This window comes from Pipistrellus hanaki, assembly GCF_964339955.1.
Source record: "Pipistrellus hanaki genome assembly, chromosome: 6".
NCBI lineage: Eukaryota > Metazoa > Chordata > Mammalia > Chiroptera > Vespertilionidae > Pipistrellus > Pipistrellus hanaki.
Window position 1 is genome coordinate 85,210,556 of NC_140508.1, and position 23,086 is coordinate 85,233,641.

Here is a 23,086-nt window from a genome sequence, read left to right on the forward strand (position 1 = left end):
GTGTGTGTGTGTGTGTGTGTGTGTGTTGGGTATTTGTCCCCATTTGTGGTACAGAGCTCCTCAAACCTTTGGAATTCCCTAAGTGACGTGAGTGGTAAATGTATCTTTTACGTTAATAAGGTGACTTTTCAGCAGAAGAAGCAACCTTGTGATTGAAGGGTGGAAATTTAAGTCCAACACTCAGACCTCCAGGGAAGAGAGGAGCTGGAGACAAGTTCAATCACAGATGGCCAGTGACGTGATGAGTGAGCCTGTGTTGGGAAGGCTCCATGAGGGTGTAAAGGACGAGGTCCACAGAGCTTCGGGCTGGGGTGGAGGAGAGGGTAGCTGCTCAGAGAGCCCAGAGCTCGGCCCCCTCCCCCACACCTGGACCTGCCCCCTCTTTGTCCTGCCCCCTCCTGTAGCTCTCCGCCGCTGCTTGTAGCTCAATGACCTCACCTCCTGCTGATCCGCGATCCGGTCCTTACACAGTCGGTCCTTATGCTTCAAGGCCTAACAACCATTTGCATATTACATCTTTATTAAATAGGATTAGTTCCAGCATAAGAGTGGAGGCAAAAGCCTGCCACCAGTTTTAAAAAGCAAACCAAGCCTAGTTCTTTGGGAAGTAGAACCCTGCCGCATACATACAGCCTTCTTTCTGGGCCTGAAGTTTGTCAGCCCAGCCATTCCTCTCACAGCGCCTGCCGCTCACTACTTCCTCCAGCGGAGGCCACCTAACCCCTTCCAGCTTGCTTCTCAGGCAGTGCCATTTCCAGTCTAATGCCTCTTACTTTTATCTTTGATTGGATCTTAATCTTTTCTTTAAAAATATTTTTTTTATTGATTTCAGAGAGAAAGGGAGAGGGAGGGAGAGATAGAAACATCAATGATGAGAGAGAGTCATTGATCTGCTGGTTGCCTGCAGGCACCACACTGAAACCGGGGCCTGTGCCCCAACTGGGAATCGAACCGTGACCTCCTGGTTCATTGGTTGATGCTCAACCATGGGTCCATGATGGCTGGGCGAATCTTAATCTTGAACATCTCATAATCCTCCAGCCGTAGACTAAATCATAAAGGTGATTCCTATCAACCATTTCTTTTTTTTTTTAAATGTCCAATTAATAATTTATTTTCATTTATTTTTGTTCTTATTTTATTGCTAAAAATATTACAGATAGTAGTACATATGTCTTTTATTTTTCCCAATTAACCTTCCCTCAGACTCCCCTACCCCCAACCCCCGCATATGCCCTCACCCCCCTCCCAGGGTCTTGCGTCCACTGGTTATGTGCATGCATACAAGTCCTTTGCCTATCAACCATTTCTGAGTACCACAATGCAGAACATTACCTTTTAAATTCCAGTGAAGCCCTGGGAGCAGAACCAGTAACTGCATGGTGACCAGCATTTCTGTGGCCTAAACCAGGGTTCCGAAACCTGGACACGGGTGACATGAGGGGCACGGTGATTCTCTGTCGTGAGGGGGCTGCGCTGGGCCTTGCAGAAGAGTGAGCATCATCCTTGGCCTCTACCTTTGTCCCGGCCACTAGTTACCCAGTTATGACAAAAATGTCTCTAGGTGTTACCAAGCATTCCCCGAGAGGCCTGTGGGACAGTATATGTTTGTGCTAGATGCTGCTGAATGACAATTTAAAAAGCTTATCGGTTTGTGTACAAAACGTATCAAGATCAATATTTAAGAATAGACACAATAGATATTTAATAGACACAAAAGATATTTAAAGCAATGGTCCTGCCATTCTTTATTTCTCACAATAAATTCTTTACAGAAGGAAAAAAACAAAACCCTGCACACTTTAAATTCTGATCATACAGGTGTGTTTTCGCAGTTGCCTAAGGAAAGAATGAACCTCTTCATGACTTTTTAAAATAACGTCCATGCCTAACGGTACAAATCATACACTCGGCACTCAGTAACCGGAGTGAGCTCGCTCCCACGGGGAAGACGGAGCACCCCAGGAATGTAATGCAGTGACATCGCTGGAGCGGGATCTGTGACCCAAGCTGTCTTAATAGAGGTTCACAGGCTCAAACCCCAACTTCTAACCTACGTCCACAGCCCGGGTGGAAGGCCATGAGAGGAGAAGCCCCCAGGTTTTTAGGGTTTGGAGAGGTTGGCCTTGGAGACAAACAGGTGACTCCGATCTCCCTGCTGAGGCCTTGGAAAAGCTGTGTCTGAGGCACTGGGAACAGGTGACACTTTGTGCTAGGAGTCAACAGCTTCCAATGCTGGTCTCCACTTGTTAAAACAATGCATTATAAGATTTCTTTCATATAAGAAAGGTTAAAGGCACCGTGAAAGAATGGATATTTGCACTTGATCATTTTAGAACTCAAAACAACTCAGAAGGCAACTTGATGCGGGCGCCAGCGCCCGCTGCTCCCCGGGGGCGGCGCTCGCCCTCAGCGGAGCCCGGGGCCATGCAGAGCCGGTGCCCTGGCTCCCGGGACTTAAAGCTTATTTAACTCACGGGACTTAATGCTTTGACATCTTTTCAAGTGTTACAGATTTAAAGAAGCCTCTTGTACTGCTCTAAATGAGCAAGGGTTTCTTCTCTGGATAGGACTGGTGCTCAGAAATTATTTTTTAGGGATAAAAATAGATCTTCGGTCTGATGATGACCTCCCTCCTCTGGCGCTTTGTTGGGTGACTCACCCAGCGAGGAGGAAGAGGCTGTGAAACTGAACATCTGTCCCTGCCCACAGCTGGGAGGCCGGCGGCTGAGAGGACGATGGAGGCCCTCACTGCACCGGCTTCCCGTGGTTCTAAGCCCCTCGCAGTGGGTGGCGGGGTCGTAAGCAGGCTTCAGAGAGGAAGGGGCAGTCTGCTATGGATATTTGGACACCCTGATTACGACGACATTTATGTGTAAGAAACGAAACAGTGTATAACTGATTACAATTTAAAAGCTTAACTGCAACCAAATAAAGTTTTGACTAGTCTTCATAGCTTCTTTGCTTGCTTTCACGACAGAAATGTTATTCTATGTCCTGGATTCATCCTTAAAGCGTCAGATATGAAAAACAGCCAAACTATCAAATCAGGACTGGTGGCAAGCATTGAACACAGTTACTTGAAGAACTAAGACTAACGGGGAGGAGGGAGAAAGTATAGTATGTGATTCCATACAAAAATGTTCTGAAAATGTTGATGTAGTACAGCTTTAAGAAGTAGGGGAGGAGAGGGAGCACAAATAAAAAGCGTTCCATTGTTTTCATTACATATTGGTGGTAGCTGTATTAGCACTGTTATTCTGAAGTGTAAGGTGATGAAAGAAATGTGATATTCTATCATGGCCTGTCTTGGAAAACCAGAATTCTCAGTATAGAAAAAATTGGAAATACAGTTTAAAAGAAAAGAAAAAAAAAAAAAGATTAGATTGTAGTACTCCATTTGACTTGAAAGTATCAAAATAAACTCATGGCCCGGCCAGTGTGGCTCAGTGGTTGAGCGTCCACTTATGAACCAGGAGGTCATGGTTCGATTCCCCATCAGGACACATGCCCAGATTGGGGGCTCCATCCCCAGTGTGGGTGTGCAGGAGGCAGCCTAGCAATCATTCTCTCTCATCATTATGTTTCTCTCTCTCCCTCTGCCTTCTCTCTGAAATCAGTAAAATATATATTTAAAAATAACCTTATGAAGTGTCTTATCTTTAAAAGGCAAAGTTATTTCTTAGCTCCCTCCCAGAAACAATGGTAAGTCTAGTTGCAATGAGTGAGCACGCTGACCTGTGCCCTGAGTCTGCAATCAGCACAAGACAGACGGCGGGAAACCATGATTCTAAGACCAGGTTCTCCAACAGGTACAGTTTAAGAAGAAGAGAGAAGGGGGAACGTGTAAAACAGGATATAAGCCCTAACCGGTTTGGCTCAGTGGACAGAGCGTCGGCCTGTGGACTCAAGGGCATGTACCTTGGTTGCGGGCACATCCCCAGAGGGAGGTGTGCAGGAGGCAGCTGATCGATATGTTTCTCGATCATTGATGTTTCTAACTCTCTATCCTTCTCCCGTCTTCTCTGTAAAAAAATCAATAAAATATATATTTTTAAAAAGGGTTGTAAAAGGTACATCTCATAATAATTTTAAATGAGTACGATAAAAAACAGTGTGCAGAGATACACTCTTGGGCAATAAAATACTAAAGAAATACAAGAGAGTGACTAGTACTGAAGTCAATGTGATGGTTACTTTCGTGGGATGGGGGATGAGCACTGTGAACTGTGACAGGACACGCAGAGGGCATCCCGGGTGGCTGACAAGAGTGTTTCCCTGCAACGATGTGATGAGCAATAATTCTGTTTGGTTTTCAGTGTTTTTTTTATAGTTTTTCTAACGGGTGAAATAAAAAATAACATCAAGGCCCTTTGGATTTTCCGCTAAGAATTATGGATGTGAATACCTCTACTATACATAACAGCTGGTGGTTCTTAAGAACTTGCCTACATTATAGAAATAGTCCTAAATAACAAGCTACAAACATTTGAAAAATAGAATAGTAAGTTCTTATGTATGCAGTTACAAAAAGTAAAAGAATTAGGCATACATTCCTAACGTGAAATTAATTTTGTTAGGTTATGCTATACAATTTGGTTAAATGGACTGTGTCGACTTCCAAAATTTTCCTTCCCCACCATACAAGGTTATTCATGTTATTCTATTAGAACATGATCATTGAAACAGCTTTCCTATTTCCTTGCATGTCCACAATTTGTCTCACTTCCCACCTTTTTACATAGACCAAAGATTAGTTACCTTGCCCTACCATCATGGTGCTATGATTAGTAAGTAGCATTACACATACTGTCATCCAATTTGCAAATGAAGATCCTTCACCCACAAATCCCAGCCTTACGTTCTCTTTCACATATTAATGGGCTAATGGAGACTATTTTTGTTTGTTGAGCATCTAAAAAGATCAGGAATGTAAAACAGATTTAAGCCATCAAGATAAATGCAGTTTTACAATGCAACAGAACTGGGTTATACATTTCTGCCCATCGAACATCCACAATTCCCCTCCCGCTGTTCCAGCAGCATCTTAACAAATGGCGCAACTGTATGGTCTCCTTCCTTCTCCTTTTCACAACATTATGTGGTGTTTGAGTGACTCACATATTCCAGAAGTGACCGGTCTAATACCCTTCGGATAAGAGCTTCTTCAATTATATTAAAATCCTACAAGTAAGAAAAAGAGTTAGAAACATACAATCAGAGACAATTTTCACAAACTGAGAAGATCCCCGAGTTCAGTGGCCTGTCCAATCTTCCATAAAAAAAACCTGTCAGGGAACCTAGCACTTTGGTTTGGAGACAGTGCATCTTCTATTTTATTTGACTGCCTATGAAGTGACCAGCCATTGTCATGGCAAAAGAGTCTTGATTTGGGATTTAAAGTTTTGAATCAGATCAGATTTAAAGTTTTGAATCAGATCAAATGAATAGTTTTTAATCGTCACTACAAACACTGGTCAGACAGCTAGGTTCCTCATAACATGTCAAATAAAGTCAGGACATTTCCATAGGACTCAGCAATCTCAGCACAGCGACTAAGGATCTATCTGAAAACTGCTGAAAGCAAAACTCTCTTTCTCCTTGCCTTCCTGTGGTCAAAATGACATTCAAAACTTTGTCAGCACATTCTGTAAACAAGACAAAAACTATCAAGAGCCCTGTCCTTTGCAACTCATCTCCTCTTCCTTCAAAAACTAAAAAGAAAAAAAGAAAGAAAACCAGCTCGTAAGTATGTGTTTAAAGTCCATTCTGAAACATCTCTATACATAAAAGCCTAACTGACCATTGGACCGTTCAACCAGGAGCTACGATGCGCACTAACCACCAGGGCTGACACTCAATGCCCAGGCTTGGAAACATGGAACAGAATGATGAATCTCAGAGGGAAAGGGGGCAGGGAAAAGGGCAGGAAGAGATTAACCAAAGGTCTTAAATGCATACTAGAGGCCCAGCGCATGGATTCATGCACTGATGGGGTCCCTTGCCTGGCCTGCGGAGATCAGGCCGAATCCATGCATTGAGCTTCAGATATTTCATCCCTAAGTGAGGATAATAGAGTGACAGTAGTTGTTACAGGAATAAAATGAGGTAATATGCTTGAGGTGCCTCCCATGGTACTTGGTAGCTGAGGAAACAAGCAAACAAACCCGCCAAAGAGCACTGTTTCAGCCTCACTTCCATATCCAAGAACACGGCTTTGAGTGGGTGGAAAGTATTCTCACCAAAGTGGTTTCTCCTTGGATTCATACTTGGAAAGACCTTGAGAAGAATAGACTGAATGTGAACAGCTAGAACGGGTGATGGCTTTTAGAACATCCGATGGAGCTAAAATAAAGAGGAAGCCCTCCCTGTGTGCGGTGAAACATGAGAACACGGACCAGAGCCAGGCCCTGTGAGGCCTGTGTCCTTTGGGGACCAGAGACACTATTTGAGGCGGAGCAGAGTCCAGGAAGCTCTGGGGTAGCCTGTGCAGTCCCTCAAGGGGTCCTCATATTCACACCTATTCTCTCCCACCTCCAACCTTCCTGGGATCCCTGCCCACTCTGCAGAGCACTTGATCTGGATTCCCTCACTCAAGCCTCTCAAATGGACCTTGAGAGCTTGTGTGGAGGTTCTTGCAGGGGAGCGCAGCTACTCGTATACCCTTGACCGAAGACCGGTCCTCGCCTCTTGGGGGAAAGTCATCCTCTTCGACCGAGCGCGCAGCTTCGGGAGGGACGCACACGGATCGGTGAGGGAGGAGCTGGACACCTGCCTAGCCAGCCAGATCAGCCGAATCAACCCTGGAGATCCATGGGGTGACAGATGTCGCAGCCAGATTGCCCTCATATCCAAGCCTCTCAAAAGCTTTGGGGAATAGGTGCTGTTTACTCCCTTCACTTAGCAAATCAACAGAGGCTCAAAGGTCAACAGCCTGCCCAAGGTCACACTGTTGTGACAGAGCTGTCTCTTCAATCCAGGCCAGAACCCAAATTCCTCGCGTTGAATCTGGGTAATCAGAGTGCATAGATCACAAAGCAAAGAGAGGACTGTCAAATGAACCACTTTTAACAAATCGTTAACAATTACTAAGTTCTATCTTGACATAGCATAAAGAACAATGTCAGATTATCTGCAAATTCAAATTTAGCCATTAACAGTCCTGTATTTAGAGGAAAGTTAACAATAAAATATTATGTTTCAGAACATAGCTCTGAGTGATTTCCCCTCTTACAGGCTGCAAGGGACTCAGGATAACATACTACCCTCCTATGACAACACATGGACCAAAGCACAACAAAGACTACACTAACTTTTTGCTTGTTATCCTCATTTCTGATCCTGGGCTATACAGTCATAAGCATTGGGACTATTGGTGCAATACCTAACTTTTCTTGCATAAAAAAAAAGTCAATATAATGAGATTGGTCATGAGTTGGTAGCTATTGATGGTTCTATGGGGGGTTCATTATACTATTCTGTCTACTTTGTGCACATTTAATATTTTTTTAAAAATATATATTTTATTGATTTTTTACAGAGAAGAAGGGAGAGAGATAGAGAGCTAGAAACACCGACCAGCTGCCTCTTGCACACCCCCTACTGGGGATGTGCCCGCAACCAACGTACATGCCCCTGACCGGAATCGAACCTGGGACCTTTCAGTCCGCAGACCGACGCTCTACCACTGAGCCAAACCGGTTTCGGCTAATATTTTAAAAAACTTATGTTTAGCCGGGACCGGTTTGGCTCAGTGGATAGAGCGTCGGCCTGCGACTGAAAGGTCCCGGGTTCGATTCCGGTCAAGGGCATGTACCTTGGTTGCGGGCACATCCCCAGTGGGGGTGTGCAAGAGGCAGCTGGTCGGTGTTTCTCTCTCATCGACGTTTCTAACTCTCTGTCCCTCTCAATTCCTCTCTGTGTAAAATCAATAAAATATTTATATTTTAAAAAAAATTTATGTTTAAAAAAGTTCAATAAATAAATATTGTTTTATAAAATGTAAATTAAAAAAAAATAATGCCTATGTGACTTACTACACAGATAATGTTATATCTGTGAACAGCCATTCAATGTATTATAAAAGCAACTGGCCCTGCTGGTGTGGCTCAGTGGTTGAACATCGACCTATGAACCAGGGGGTCAGGGTTCGATTCCAGTCAGGGCACAGGCCTGGGCTGCAGGCAGGCTCCATTCCCAGTGGGGGTTGTGCAGGAGGCAGCTGATCAATGATTCTCTCTTATCATTGATGTTTCTTTCTTTCCCTCTCTCTCTCTCTCTCTCTCTCTCTCTCTCTCTCTCTCTCTTCCTTCCTCTCTGGGATCAATAAAAACACATTTTTAAAAATAACTGGATGCACAACAAACTCTCTGAATCGTTTCATTATTGATGTGATTGTATCTCAGCTATATAAGTTTTCAGGTTCACAAAAATTATACATGGGGAGGAGTAAAGTAGAAACTAAAATAATTTGAAGGTGAACTCTGGCTTCTTATACAATGGATAATTATACGGATCACACAAAAATAGTTTTGTGTAAGGCAGATAACTGCTTTAATATTAATAGCCAAATTTACAAAACACTCTATTTTTATGATTTCTTAGTTAATGCTAATACTTAACACTTTGGCTATATAGGCATTTTCCCCTCTTTATTTGCTTGGATTAAAAAAGCAAGCTTCACACAGACACATGAAGACAATGTAAAAACATAACAAATACTCACTAAGAAATCCTCATACAGCTGCGTGTGACTGACTTGCAAATGTCTTATCAAACTGCCATTGAAGCTGCTAGGGTTCTCGGTAGGCATCAAACGGCAGAGTGGGCAGAACTGGAAACAGACAAGACCAAGAGTTCAAGGAAGAATTTAAAATAATCACTAACGTCAGAATTAAAACATCAAAGAGCCAACTACTCAGCCATAAGAAAGGATGAAATCCTGCCACTGGTGACAACACGGATGGACCTTGAGACTATGCTAAGCAAGAGAAGGCGGTCAGAAAAGCAAAGAACCATATGATTTCCCTCACACATGGGATATAAGACTGAAACTCACAGACACAGACACCAGTATGGTGGTTACCAGAGGGAAAGGGATGGGAGGTAGTAAAGAGTATGGGAAGCCAAATATATGGCGACAGAAGATGATCTGGCTTTGGGTGGTGGGCCGACAGTGCAATATAAGGATCATGTATCACAGAAATCTATGTCTGAAACCTATATAATCTTATTAATCACTGTCATCCCAACAAATTTTAATTAAAAAAATACATAGCGATTCAATAAAGTGAAATTTAACTCGACAAATCTATTGGCCATACCTCAGTTTTATGTTTTACAATTTCATAAACATTGAAACAACATTAAACAAATAAAATCACATTTATTCTTGTATAAATTTCTTGTATACATATTATTGTATAGCTATTATTTTCAGAGTTATTAACTGATTAAACAATCGTACAGTTAGTAGATGCACTCTAATGTACTTAATTAGTTGCCTACCTCTTGAAATAAGTTTTTTGTATGTAGAAATTTTATTATTACAAATGATATTATCTATAGTGTTTATCTTTCGGGGGGTTATATTTTTGGATAAATGACCAGAAAAGATGAATCATAGTCAAAGGTTATGAACATTTATGGTTCATAATATCTATCGCTCTAAAGTACTTTTATTACCATCAGCAATAAAGATTTTAACACACCAGTATCAATAATTAGTATTTACATGTATTTCCTAATTTAATAGGTATGAATAGCTCTTCAAAAAAACCCTGTCATTTTGAAATATTTATAAACTCCCAAGAAATTGCAAAAATAATTCAGAATGGTCCCATGTTTCATCACCCAGTTTTCCCAAATGGTAATATCTTACATAACTATAGCCATTATCAAAATCAGGAAGTTGGCAATTAACTAGACTACAGATCTGCCTTAGGTTTTACCACTTTTTACATGAATTCAGTTGCACGCGTGTGTGCGTGCATGTGTGCGTGTATGTATGTGTGTGTGTGCGCGCGCACATAGTCCTATGAAATGTTATCATGGATATAGATTCATATACTCATCAACACAATCAAGATACAAAGTGTCCTGTCACTGCAAAGGAGCTTCCTAGTATTATCCCCCTACTACCTTCCTCTGCCTACCCTGGTGTTCACCCACCTGCTCCCCATTTTGTCATCATTTTGAGAATGTTAAATAAATCCAATTATACAGTATTTAATCCAGTCATATAGCACTTAATCTCACAAGCTGCTAATCTTGTGAGATTGGCTCTTTATCACTGAGCAGAATGACCTTGAGACTCATCCAAGTTGTTGCTTGCATCCATAATTCCCTCCTTTTTATTGCTAGTGGTAAGTAGACCATGATATGGATATACCACAGTTTAACCATTTACTTTCTGAAGGACATTTGTTGTTTACAGTTTGAGGCTGTTACAAATCAAACTGCATCGAACATTTGTGTACAGATAGTTGCAAAGATGTTTTTATTTCTCTAGGATAAATTTCCAAAAATTTGATTGCTGGTCATATGGTGAATGTTATAGTTAACTTAAAAAAAAAAAAAGCCAAAACCGGTTTGGCTCAGTGGTAGAGCGTCGGTCTGTGGACTGAAAGGTCCCAGGTTCGATTCCGGTCAGGGGCATGTACGTTGGTTGTGGGCACATTCCCAGTGGGGGGTGTGCAGGAGGCAGCTGGTCGATGTTTCTCTCTCATCGACGTTTCTAGCTCTCTATCTCTCTCCCTTCCTCTCTGTAAAAATCAATAAAATATAAATTAAAAAAAAAAATCTCTTAAAAAAAAAAAGCCTTACCTCACTACTATACAGCAATAAAAATTTAAAAGCCAAAGCCACACCATAAAGTAGAACTAAAATGCCAGACTGAAATGAAAAAAGACAGCACTCACTATGAACCTAGGAAATGATGAGCAATATATGTACTTAATGCACAAGCATGTGGATATATAGGAAATAAACTAATAGTCTGATTAATAAAGATAATGACTTTAAACTTTTCTTTTTTTGATTATTTTATATAACTTTCCACTTTTCATTTCTAGTGTATTTTTCATAACTCTATTTGCATTATTTAAAAATATTTTTAACCTAGGATGTGACCATGGTTATTACACTAAAGTTAGATCTTAACTATGCATTTGGGATATTCTTAGTTGATTATGCCCAGGATAATCTGTAAGAGATAATGACTAATTTCATAAATGAAAGAGTGAATGCACATTTGTTATTCTTATCAGTTTCAATTTAACATTTTCACATTTTGTTAATGTTGTAGAATTACCATAACCTCGACATAAATTATCCTGTATAATATATCTATAAACAGAAGCTTATCGAATGAATTTTCTAATATATATTGAATTTGGACACTGCAGAAATGCACAGTGACAAAAATCCTTACCACAGGTCTCCTTTCTGATCTGTGATGATTAACACAATGATCCAGCAAGCTGTCTTCATCCAGTTCCTTCTGGCAAAATGGACACACACACCTGGAAATTGCATAGAACAGAATATCACTAAATGATTGGCAATGAGTTAGTAGTCATTAACTACAGAGGTAAAAAAACAGGTCCAGTTTCCAGTCCTCATTCTTTCTGAACTGATATAATGTTTTCCAATCCTGATGATGGTCTTGGGGCCTAAAGTTCTTCTCCTGAGGGATGTAAATGCGTGTCCCTCCGGTGAGAGGGGAGAGAACCAGCTATAGTACACTCGAACACCATTCACTGAGAAACAGCACTAAGTCCGCCCACGGGTCCCTGAGTTACTTTGTCACTTTTCCATCCTCTCTTTCCTAATTTTGATTTGGTTTTTATTTGTCCTCAAACTCTTCTAGCACACATATAGGGTGGGGCAAAAGTAGGTTTATAGTTGTTTGTATGGAAAATAATACAATCCTATATAATAAAGAGTTAATATGCAAATTGACCCTCATGCACTCACAGAAGATGGTCGCCCCCATGCGGTCAAAGGTATCTGCCACAAGATGGCCGGCAGGGGAAGGTAGTTGTGGGTGACCAGGCCTGCAGGGAGGGCTGAGTCACATATGTTATCACCTGTTGGGAATGGCTAAAGGCATTTTCTCCAAACCTGAAAAGGATGATTGTTTCCTGCCAGACAGCTCAGGGCATCTTAATGTACATGTTATTAACTCCTGTTGGCCAAACACCTGAACAGCTGTAGGCTATTCCCCATTTTGACAATGGATTCTGTACCTAACCCTACCCTGTGATTTGTATATCTCCACCTTGCCTTAGGACAATTTGTGCTAATAAAAAGCAAGGAGTCCTGAGACAAGGAAAACTTAGCTCCTTCTGCTAGGATCCTCTGACCCCCAATGCCTTCCAAAATTATCTTTGGACTTTGAGTTTGAGAAAGAGTTTAAGAAAGTCTATGCACAGCCTTTCTCCAGATTGCTGAACCTTCTTAATGCTGGAACAAGAACCCCCCTATCCATCTTCCAGCACCCAAAGGCATAGAATACAGATGCCTGCTGAGGCCTGTCCCTCCTTGTTAGAACATATATGGAGATGTATGGAGATCTTACTTCCTGCTTTCTAAGGAGAACCAGCAAAATGAGAGGGAATGGACTGGAACTGGGCAGTGGTGGTGGAACTGCCCAGTAAAGATGAATAACCTCTTTTTTTTTTTTTAAGACAAATAACCTCTTAATCACGATCTACTTCAGGGCTCTATTAGTCAGAAAGCAGAGCCTAGAAGAAACGAGCAGTTCCTCATTGCTTGTGGGTCTTCCTTAATAGAAACCCGTCTGAGGGCGTTTCCCTAACCTCTCCAGAGCTCGGCTGGTGCCCTCCATGCAAAGAGTTTAGAGCAGAGAGAGCAAAATTCTTCCATAATCAATGGTTGAGCATTGACCTATGAACTAGGAGGTCACGGTTCCATTCTCAGACAGGGCACATGCCCAGGTTGCAGGCTTGATTGCCCAGTGGGGCATGCAGGAGGCAGCTAATCAGCGATTCTCTCTCATCATCGATGCTTCTATCTCTCTCCCTCTCCTTTCCTTTCAGAAACCAATAAAAAAAAAAAAATATTAAAAAACAAACAAACACAAAACAAACGGTATGATCCTTAAGAGCCTGCACATAACTAGATTTTCACAATAAAAAAATTTAAATTTTCCATTCAATTATTTGTTTTCCTTTTCTGTAACATAACATTTAAAAATGGTTTCCAATTACAATTTACATTCAATATTACTTTGCATTCGTTTCAGCATTGAATTCTGTACAGCCATACCGAGGTTAGCACTAAACGATGCTCGGAAACAAACCTTGCTGCTGTCTCCCCAAGCTCCTGCAGAGGTCCGTATTTGTCTATGTACTTCTGACAGCTTCTCACGTGCGCCCTCATCTCGCTGAGGCAAACCTACGGGAAAGCAAGTGCAACATGAACGGGCTGCTGACAGGGAGCGCAGTGCAGCCCGCCAGGCCCGGCCTGATTGCTGCTTTCATCGTTTCACACAGGTCGCCGCGGGGGCCAGCGGGCTGTACAAGGATGTATTCATGAGGACAGCGCAGCAAAGCGGGGGCGCCCTGCAGAACAGCCCTCCTTTTCAACTTCTCTAACTCTTTGAAGGCCCGAACGCCGCGGATTGATTTTGGTTCTTCTAGAAAGCACTTATTTTCTTAAGTGGAAAGACGTAGATGAACTGAAATGGACACTTTGGGAATGCCACTCCCTAAATTGGTGATGGGGAGAAGCAAGTGGGAAAGAAAAGGGAGAGAGGAAGAGGGAGGAAAGAGGAGGGGGAAAAAGAAAGACAGAAAGAAACATATAGCCGAAGCCAGTTTGGCTCAGTGGTAGAGCGTCGGTCTGCGGACTGAAAGGTCCCAGGTTCGATTCTGGTCAAGGGCATGTACATTGGTTGCGGGCACATCCCCAGTAGGGGGTGTGCAAGAGGCAGCTGGTCGATGTTTCTCTCTCATCGATGTTTCTAGCTCTCTATCTCTCTCTCTTTCTCTCTGTAAAAAATCAATAAAAATATATTTAAAAAATAAATAAATAAATAAATAAATAAATAAAAAGAGAAAGAAACATATAATAAGTGGGTGGATTCTAGGAATATCCATAGTAAGTAAGAAGAAATGCCTCGGGAAAAGCTATAAATGCCCTGGTTTTCAATGTATATAGTATCGTCCCATGAATTGACAATGCACAGCACACTTAATGGCCCCATTACGAGCACACATGAAGGAAGCTCTCGCAGTCCATTTTTATCAAGGCCGAAGAAAGAGCCCTTGTTCCTCCAGACATACATCCAGAGCCCTCACCATGAGGATCTGTGGCTCAGTGACACACATTCGACTCAGCGCTTCCGTAGGAACTCTGACAGGCCCGCCCGGTGCTGGAGGGCGCTTTGGCAGCTGTGCTAAGGGGGCGGCCCCCCTGCTTCCCGCTGCCCACGCCACCGGAGGGAACCCTCACACTTGAAACGGTGATAATCGCTTCACAAAAGAGCAAAAATAAGAGCAGGTCCCGGCCTTTGGAATGTCTCTGTGAAAGATGTGAGCACTGGGACTGATGTCCTAGCCGCCTTGAAACACGGTTACACCATCTCCCACACCCAGCCCTGCCCCCCAGGGCCCCCTCTCTCTCCTCTGCCTGGGTGAAGGGTCCTTCCTTCCTCTGTGGGTCCTTTATCAGCAAAGCGAAGGGCTCTTCACATCAATCAGCCATCTGGGGGCCCTACATACTGACCAACGCGCTGCTAAGTTCATACAGTGGCCACTCTAGAGACAAAAGCAGGTAAAGCAAGGAATGAGGTGACAGGAGAGACATAAACCACTGTGGCTGGCCCGGCCGGTGTGGCTCCATGGTTGAGTGTTGACCAATGAACTAAGTCACAGTTCCATTCCCGGTCAGGGTTCATGCCCAGCTTGTGGGCACATCCCCAGTGTGGGGCGTGCAAGAGGCAGCCGATCCATGATTCTCTCTCGTCGTTGATGTTTCTATCACTCTCTCCCTCTCCCTTCCTCTCTGAAATCAATAAAAACCTATTTGAACAATAAATAAATAAACCACTGTGCTTGCTGTAAAGCTGCTTCTGATCTAATGGAAGGGGGAGAGATGCTGCGTTATTGATTTTGGTTCTTCAGAAAGAACGAAGACAAGCAGGGAGGAAGCTGATCCTGGGCACGGAATATGGAAGCCAGGGTCATGGGATGGAGCTCCGTCCTGGGTTCTTCAGCGTAAGTAGCACCTAAATGGCTATAGAAGGAATGGCAGTGTCCCTGGCAGGACGAGTAATGGAAAACGGAAGAGATGGACACAAGAAATACCCCAAAGAGAAATGCAAAATGCAGAAATGGGCGGGGAAGGGGGGGAGGGGGATGAAAAAAAGAAAGGAAATTTCCACCCAGAATAATTGAATGTTCTTGTTTCTGACGGACACCAAAGGTGGGATAAAGAATGGGATGACAACCCTAACCAATTTGGCTCAGTGGATAGAATGTCAGCTTGCGGACTGAAGGGTCCCAGGTTCGATTCTGGTTGCGGGCACATCCCCAGCAGGGGGTGTGCAGGAGGCAGCTGATCAATGTTTCTCTCTCATTGATGTTTCTAACTCTCTATCCCTCTCCCTTCCTCTCTGTAAAAAAATCAATATATTTAAAAACAAACAATGGATGACGAAATATATAATACCCTGAGTTTGACTTGGGACATGTTAAATTTTATACGATGGGGAAAAAAAATCAAAGTAAAAACAAGCAATAGTCTTGAGGATAAGGTGAAATCTTTTGATTTGGAGCATTCCTCGTGTTTCAGACCACGCTAACAGCCCCGTGCTTTCTCATTCACCGTTAAAACCATCCTGTGACACAAAAATCACCTTTTCCTCATTTTCCAGAGTTAACAAAAACTCAGATTAAAACTTGTCCCAAATCACAAAGAATAAGTGAGAGAATCGGGATGTTTGACTCCAAAGGCCATGCACGCATTCTGTAGCCAGGCAGCCATGAAGAGATTACGGAGTCTCACAGAAATATGAATTACAAACAAAACTGCAGTAAGCACTTGCTATGTGCCAGTCCCTTTTCAAAGTGCTGGGAACACAGCTGCCAATAAAACACAGTCCTTACCTTCTTGGAACTTAAGTCTGGTGGGAATAACTGGTATTCAACTAAAAAGTCATAAAAGCACAATAAGAAGTGGTGGGACGTGTGACAAAGGGGACCCAGAGAGCTGAGAGAAAGTCTAACAGGCTATACTTCAGGTTAGCAATCAAGACAGATTCCTTAAAGGAATTCAGCCCTTCAGTGCATAATCTCTCTTTTAATCTTCAGGCTGGTACTTCTAAGTATCTCCTACTTGGTTCAAATTTTAACACATCTCAAATTCAACTCCGTGGATTCTGCTCCAAACCTGATCCCCCTCTTAACCTCTTCACTACTCACCTCAGAAGCCCTGCAGGCACCGTGACACTTCCCCTCACTCACCCCACAGGCAGTCTCACCAATTTCCTCTCACTCTCCCTTCTAAACACACCTTGGAAAACGTCTCATTTCACACCTAACACTGTCACCCCAATCTAGCTCCCTCACCGGATCCATGCCGACAGCCACCAAATTGGCTTCACCAGTCCTGCTTTTGGCCCCTCCAAGTGACCATCCACACACACTGAGGTAACATCCCCAAAGTGTACCCCGATCTCCATGCGTCACTCTGGCATTTGAGATAGAATCTGCACAGAATCTCTTGCACAGCCCCCAGCCCTCACAGGAGTTAACCATGCTCGCCTAGAGTCACGGATGAACACTGCCACCGGAGGAAGTGAAGGAGAAGCACTGCCAAGGCAAGGGCGTAGGTGCCCGGGTGCCACTGGATGGATAACCAAGCTCTTGTTGGCGGGCTGCCACGGAGCAGCAGGAATGGAGAGCACTTCACAGGGGCACGGGGGCATGGGAAGAGAAGAAGTGGAGGCAGCCAAAGGGAGCGTCTGTTTGGAAAACAAGGCAATGGTAGGCGTCAGGTGGCTGTTTTCTTGCCGCTTCCACCTATGAAGCTGGAGAAAGGCTGAGACAACCAACTTTAGGAGGTCAGGGGAGGGTGAGGTCAAAGGGCAGTGATCAGCAAACTCCTCAGTCCACAGAGCCCAATATCCACAGCACAACGACTGAAACCTCTTTGGAGAGCCACATTTTTTAAACTTAAACTTCTTCTAACGCCACTTCTTCAGAATAGACTCGCCCAGGCCGTGGTATTTTTGTGGAAGAGCCACCCTCAATGGGCCTAAGAGCCGCATGTGGCTCGCGAGCCGCGGTGTGCCGACCACGGGCCCAGGTGGACCAATGAGCTGTGCCGCGCTGGCCCCAGCGGTGCCGGCCGGTGCCGGGAGCACAGGGCACTCACCAGGGCGCCGCACTCGGCGCAGTTCTGGAACTCGGACTCCATCCTCTTGGTCACGTCGGTGGCCGGCACTCCTTCCGAAGGGAGGTAGGCCCGGCAGTACGGGCAGGTCCACCTGCTGCTCTTCAGACTGGCGGCGATGCAGGAGCGGCAGAACCTGCGGGGACACACCGCGGGCACGTCACTTTCCCCGACGGCATGCCCCAGCCGCCATGCGGTCCCCAGTGGGAAGGTCATGGCAGTGGCCCCGGTATACGGGAGCTGCAGGACCACAGGACAGGTCCGTCTGCTCCCGGCACTGGCCCGTCTCTTACCCCCTCCCCGCCTGCAGCAAGGCTTCGCCGGGTCACCTGTTCTCACCGCATGCATTGCCCACATGGAAACAAAAGGGCACAGACAGCGTGGGAACCCGGCATTTCTAGAAATGGAGTTAACAGTTACTGTATTCTTTCTCCTCTTTAATCCCACTTCATCTGCAGTTTTGGGGGAAATGGGTATTTGCTTTGTAGAATTTTGAGTGTTAGATAGGAAAATAGCAAGCGGAAGCCCTGTCAGCATGGCTCAGTGTGTCAGCATGGCTCAGTGGTTGAGCATCGAAACCAAGAGGTCATAGTTTGATTCCTGATCATCGCTGTTTCTAACTCTCCATCCCTCTCCCTTCCTCTCTGTAAAAATCAATAAAATATATATATATATATATATATATATATATATATATATATATATATATATTTTTTTTTTTTTTTTTTTTTAAAGGGAACTGAGTTCAAAAACCATCATGGGACTCGTAGCTACTACTCAAACTGCTTGTCATCCGCTGGCTGGCACCATGGAGTGGTTGTCTCCACTCGAGGGGTGTTCACCCAAGTATCCACACTGCATTTGGCCAAAGAGTCAGCCATTAACTCACTAATACCTAATCCCGACTACGTGCCAAACCTTAGAGGAATGGCCACATGGGAAGGGGCATTCCTGTACTAAAAGGGTGGCCCTCAGAGCTTTGGGCCCTGATGGTTCGGAGGACTCCGTTTGGCCCATTTTAAGGGACACTCCCCCAGGCCCTTTGGGGGAAGGGGGCACTCTACATACACCTGTTTTTAGCACCAGGAGCCTGGATGCTTCGCATCTACACTGCCAAGTTCCATCTGAAGTCAAACAACAGGTCAAATGTTAAGTCACTGATCATTGGCCATAGTCAGGGAACTTCCACACACTACCACTACCTCAACCCGACCACCTGCATCTGTGCACAAAAGTGCCGAGGCACATTTCCGGATCATTTAAAATGCACCCGTCGATGATCCTTAGACTCGGAGAACTGCCAATTTGGTGTACACCTTCTACTGCTTATACTTGTCCACAAATGGAACGTTTCCATCCATTCCCAGAGAGCAAGTCAGAACTGTCCTCAGCCGTTTCATTATTAAGTAAGTTCTGTCACTCAGAGCCATTTAATGCAATCGGATCGATGGAGATTCTGCAGTAAGGACTCAGCTCTGCTAGTGGTAGGGGCAAAAACGGAATATTGGGGCTAGCTGTGGTTATGGGAAACACTAATCATGCCGTTAACCATGACTGCCTTGTGCCGGTTAAAGAGAGGACATTCTGCCCTTAGCCGGTTTGGCTCAGAGGGTAAGAGCATCGGCCTGTGGACTGAAGGGTCCCAGGTTATATTCCTGTCAAGGGGACATGCCAGGGACGCGGGCTCGATCCCCCAGTAAGGGGCGTGCAAGAGGCAGCCAATCAGTGGTTCTCTGTCATCACTGATGTTTCCATCTCTCTTTCCCTCTCTCTTCCTCTCTGAAATCAATAAAAATGGAAGGAAGAAAAGAAGGAAGAAGGAAGTAAGGAAGGAAGAAAAGAAGAAAGGAAGGAAGAAGGAAGGAAGGAGGGAGGGAGGGAGGGAGGAAGGAAGGAAGGAAGGAAGGAAGGAAGAAGGAAGGAAGAAGGAAGGAAGGAAGGAAGAAGGAAGGAAGGAAGGAAGGAAGGAAGGAAGGAAGGAAAGAAAGAAGGAAGGAGGGAAGGAAAAACATTCTAACCTGGCTGGGAGTTGTACGCCCTGGGACCTGGGGGTCAGCCTTGGCCTGTGGTCCATTCTCTCTCAGGAACTGCCTATTACCATGGGAGGATGAGCAACCTTGTTGCCCACACAATGAAGGTCCCCCACCGCGCACACTGCCTACTTCCCCTGCCCGGGGCCCCTCCTTCCCCAAGTGATCCTTGTCCTGCCCGACAAAGCGGCTGGCTGAGGGGGGCTGCAGAGCAGATTCTGCGGGTGACCTGCTGCGCTCCCGCACTGGAGCCGGCAGGACTGGATTACCGCTCCTGTGTGCGTCACCCGCTCTCTGCTTAATTGACTCCAGCAGTGACGGGCAGCGCGGACCCATTGATTGCCCAGTTACAGGAGGTCTGTTCTCAGACCTTTTTAAAGAGAACTCCCCCGCCGAAACCGGTGTGGCTCAGTGGATAGAGCGTCGGCCTGTGGACTGAAGGGTCCCGGGTTTGATTCCGGACAAGGGCATGTACCTAGGTTGCGGGCACATCCTCAGTAGGGGGCATGCAAGAGGCAGCTGATCGATGAATCTCTCTCATAAATGTTCCTAACTCTCTCTCTCTCTCCCTTCCTCTCCGTAAAAAATCAATAAAAAAAAAATAGTCACACACACACAAAAAAAATAAATTAATTAATTAAATTAAAATAAGGCACTCCCTGGCTGTTCCAGTTCTGGTCTCTTCCTCCAAGCCCACTCTCCCAGTGCCTCTGGGAGTGTCTCCCGTCAGATGGGATCTCTCCTCCGGGCACTTTCACAGGCCGGATCCTGATTCATCACCTGCCCCTGAGCTCCGCTCCCCCCGATCTGGCCCCTGTTGGGAAGCTGCCTTGCACTTCTTTCTCCCCAGGGATCTACCTTATCCAATGGGCAACAGAGGTCTTTGACTGTTTCTGGATATTTAAGTGTAAATCAGATTCCCTTTAAGTTTCATTTGCACAGGTTCACTAGCTCCGGCGATAACAGAAGATAAGGAAAAGATAAAGAAGCCCCCCCCCCCCAGTGTATTTTTACAAGTGATAGGAGAGATGATGGTGGATTTCAAGAAGTTCCATTTTAAAGTTCTATCACTTTAAAATGGAACTTCTTGAAACCCACCTTGGGTGGCCCTTTTGTTTCCCCCCATAAGTACAGAGAGAAGGGATAATAGCCCTTTAAGGGTTCTGGCTTAGTGGAAGGATGGTGAAGGCGACACCAGCTAGGTGCTGAGCCTTTATCAGGGCTCCTTGTACACGTTAAACACTCATCCAGCCCCATGACTCAGGTTGCTTTACAAGTGGGACAGATGCAGAGAGATTAAGCCACGTGCTGGTCCTCACCCACCTTTCCTACTACAGCACAACACAGCTCACAGAGTGCTATAAGGCGTTGTTGCCATGGTTACACTGCTCCGCATGAAATAGGTTTGTGTTTACATGAATGAGCCTAAATGACCTCGTTCAACAAGTTCGGAAGTCAGCTTTCACAGGGGATAGCACAGAGGTTCCGTTTGCATGTCTTCATTTTCCCGTGTACGTTCTATGGAACACAGGGATGGATTTAGGAAGGATGGACGGTGCGCACACCACTCCCATCCCCAGGGCAGGAGGGACCGATGCTCGTTCAGAGCGGAAGGGGCCCACGGGACCTTGCCAGAAGCAGTAATGTGGAAACTCTGCCCACAGCCAGAACAATGGCCACAGATTTGTCCAAACAAAGGACAGCCCAGTGAGGAAGGCCAGCGGTCCGGCCTGGGTAGATTTCATGCCTGTTTTTCCCAGCGGCTGGCTTCCTCGTCGCTCTCACAGAGAAAAAGTGGGAACAGGCCTTAACGTTTTGCGAATGTGTATTCATCATCCTCTGCAGAAGCTGAAGCGCTGCACACGGTGAGACACAGCTTTCCAACCCAAACCGGGGAGCAGTCCGCTCAGACACCGGTCCCCAGGACCCCACCGCAAAGCTGCCACAGAGCCTTCCGACCCCATAGCCACTGTGCCCCTGGCCGGCAGCCCGGCTTTAAAGTTAACTCTCAACCATGCTAAATGTGAATGAGGCCGTCCCGCCCTGCACAAACCCACATGTGACATGGTACCCAGCCTCGCCGCGGTTCCCGTGCGGCCGTGGGCTCCATCCGGGCAGCTGGCCAACAGCACCCTGATGGGACGGCAGGTGAATTAGCCTTGAGTGTCAAGTGCAGAGCTGAAACCAGGGCCCGGGGACAGCCCGGGAAAGGCCAGGACACTGCTCAGTGCTCCAGTGTGGGCTGGAGATTCTCTCCCGGGCTCCCTCACCGCCGGCTGCTGCAGCGTGAGAGCCACTTCACGTGCTGAGGCTGGAGGTGTGAGGGCCGCCTCAGGTCTTTGAAAGTATTCTGTGCGCTTCCGTTTAGAATATTTATTTTGTTTTGTTTTGAGGGGTGAGCTACATCTAACTATGGTGGTTGGGCAGCCCTCGGTTTGCGCTCTTGCTCCAGCCATCCCCACTGGCACCCAGCCCCCGCGCACCCACAGGCCCCGCACCCACAGGGCCCGCACCCACAGGCCCCGCACCCACAGGCCCCGCACCCACAGGCCCCGCACCAGCTCCTAAGTAAACAGTCAGGATGCACTCCGGCTGCCAGCAGAGTGAGTGCGGGAGCTCGCGGTTCCCTGTTACTGGGTCCGGCTCCGGCGGCGCGGGGCGGGGGCGGGCAGGGACCGATCCCCTGGGCGTCCCGGAGGGGGTGCGTCCGCCTTCGGGGCGGGGCGGGAGGGGGGGCACTGACACAGGCCCGGGTGTGCACACGCCGGGAACACGGCACCGCACAGCCAGGAGAGCAAACCGCACCCCGGGGTCTGGGGGGGCCGCCCCGCCGCGCCGGGGTTTGGGGGAGCCGTGCCCTCCCGGGAGCCCCGGCCCGCTGCCCAGGCGGAGCTCCGGGGGCTCCGGCCCGGACCCTCCCGCCCCAGCAGCGGGCAGCCGGCTCCGGGCGGCTCCACCCCGGGATTCCCCCCTCCGGGGGGCCCGCACCTGGGCGTCCGAGGGAGCAGCTCCGGAGCCGTAGGGCCCGCTTTTTGGCTGTTTTTTCCTCCCGAAATCCGGTGTCACCTTCCGACCCGGGATCCCGTGGCCCGCACCCGGATGGGTCCAGGTTCCCCCCGCGCCTCCCGCCCGCCCCCCCTCCGCTCCCCGCTCCCCCCTCCCGGTCCCGGCCCTGTGGGCTCCCCGTTCCCCGCTCCCCACTCCCGGCTCCCCGCTCCCCACTCCCGGCCCTCCGGCCCCCGGGTCCCCGCTCCCCGCCCCCCGCCCTCCGGCCCCCGGGTCCCCGCTCCCCGCTCCCCGCTCCCGGCCCTGTGGGCTCCCCGCTCCCGCTCCCCCTCCGGGCCGGGCCGCACTCACACGTGGCCGCAGCGGGTGCGCACGGGCCGGTGCAGCACCTCCAGGCACACGGCGCAGTCGAAGGACGGGGCGGGCGGCGCGGGGTCCGGCCGGCGCGGCGGGGCCCGCGGGGGCGCGGCGGGCACGGGCTTGCCGCCGTCGCCGCTCAGCACCGAGCCCATCGCCCCTCCGCCGCCGCTGCGGGCTCCCGCCGGGGGTTTGAGGTCCCGGAGGGAGGAGGGCCCGGCCCCGCGATCTATAGCCGCCGCCTCCGGAGCAGCCCGGCCCCGCGATCGCCG

General features: G+C 47.0%; 1 protein-coding gene across 3 annotated transcripts; it reads right to left on the reverse strand.

Moving 5' to 3' along the window:
* Positions 1–1,002: 1,002 nt before the first annotated feature.
* RNF125 (ring finger protein 125) lies at positions 1,003–23,086 on the reverse strand. 3 transcript variants are annotated; one of them, XM_084887598.1, is made up of 6 exons: positions 22,809–23,086; positions 17,404–17,557; positions 13,325–13,419; positions 11,432–11,522; positions 8,726–8,833; positions 1,003–5,184 (listed from the first exon to the last, which is right to left on the reverse strand). In XM_084887598.1, exons 1-6 carry the CDS (start codon positions 22,967–22,969, stop codon positions 5,098–5,100), a joined length of 696 nt encoding a protein of 231 aa, XP_084743724.1. In that variant the 5' UTR covers positions 22,970–23,086; the 3' UTR covers positions 1,003–5,097. The 3 variants fall into 3 exon arrangements, with proteins under 3 accessions (XP_084743724.1, XP_084743726.1, XP_084743725.1); XM_084887600.1 differs by lacking the exon at positions 22,809–23,086 and adding an exon at positions 22,440–22,551 and having other exon boundaries at positions 1,004–5,184; XM_084887599.1 differs by lacking the exon at positions 22,809–23,086 and adding an exon at positions 17,761–17,788 and having other exon boundaries at positions 1,004–5,184.

Excerpts from the sequence above, each read along its gene's own strand:
- RNF125 (XM_084887598.1), bottom strand. The coding sequence starts at position 22,969 with ATGGGCTCGGTGCTGAGCGGCGACGGCGGCAAGCCCGTGCCCGCCGCG. Across the intron at positions 17,558-22,808 it reads CGCACCCGCTGCGGCCACGT|GTTCTGCCGCTCCTGCATCG; the intron begins GTGAGTGCGGCC and ends GTGTCCCCGCAG. Across the intron at positions 11,523-13,324 it reads CTTGGGGAGACAGCAGCAAG|GTGTGTGTGTCCATTTTGCC; the intron begins GTTTGTTTCCGA and ends TGCAATTTCCAG.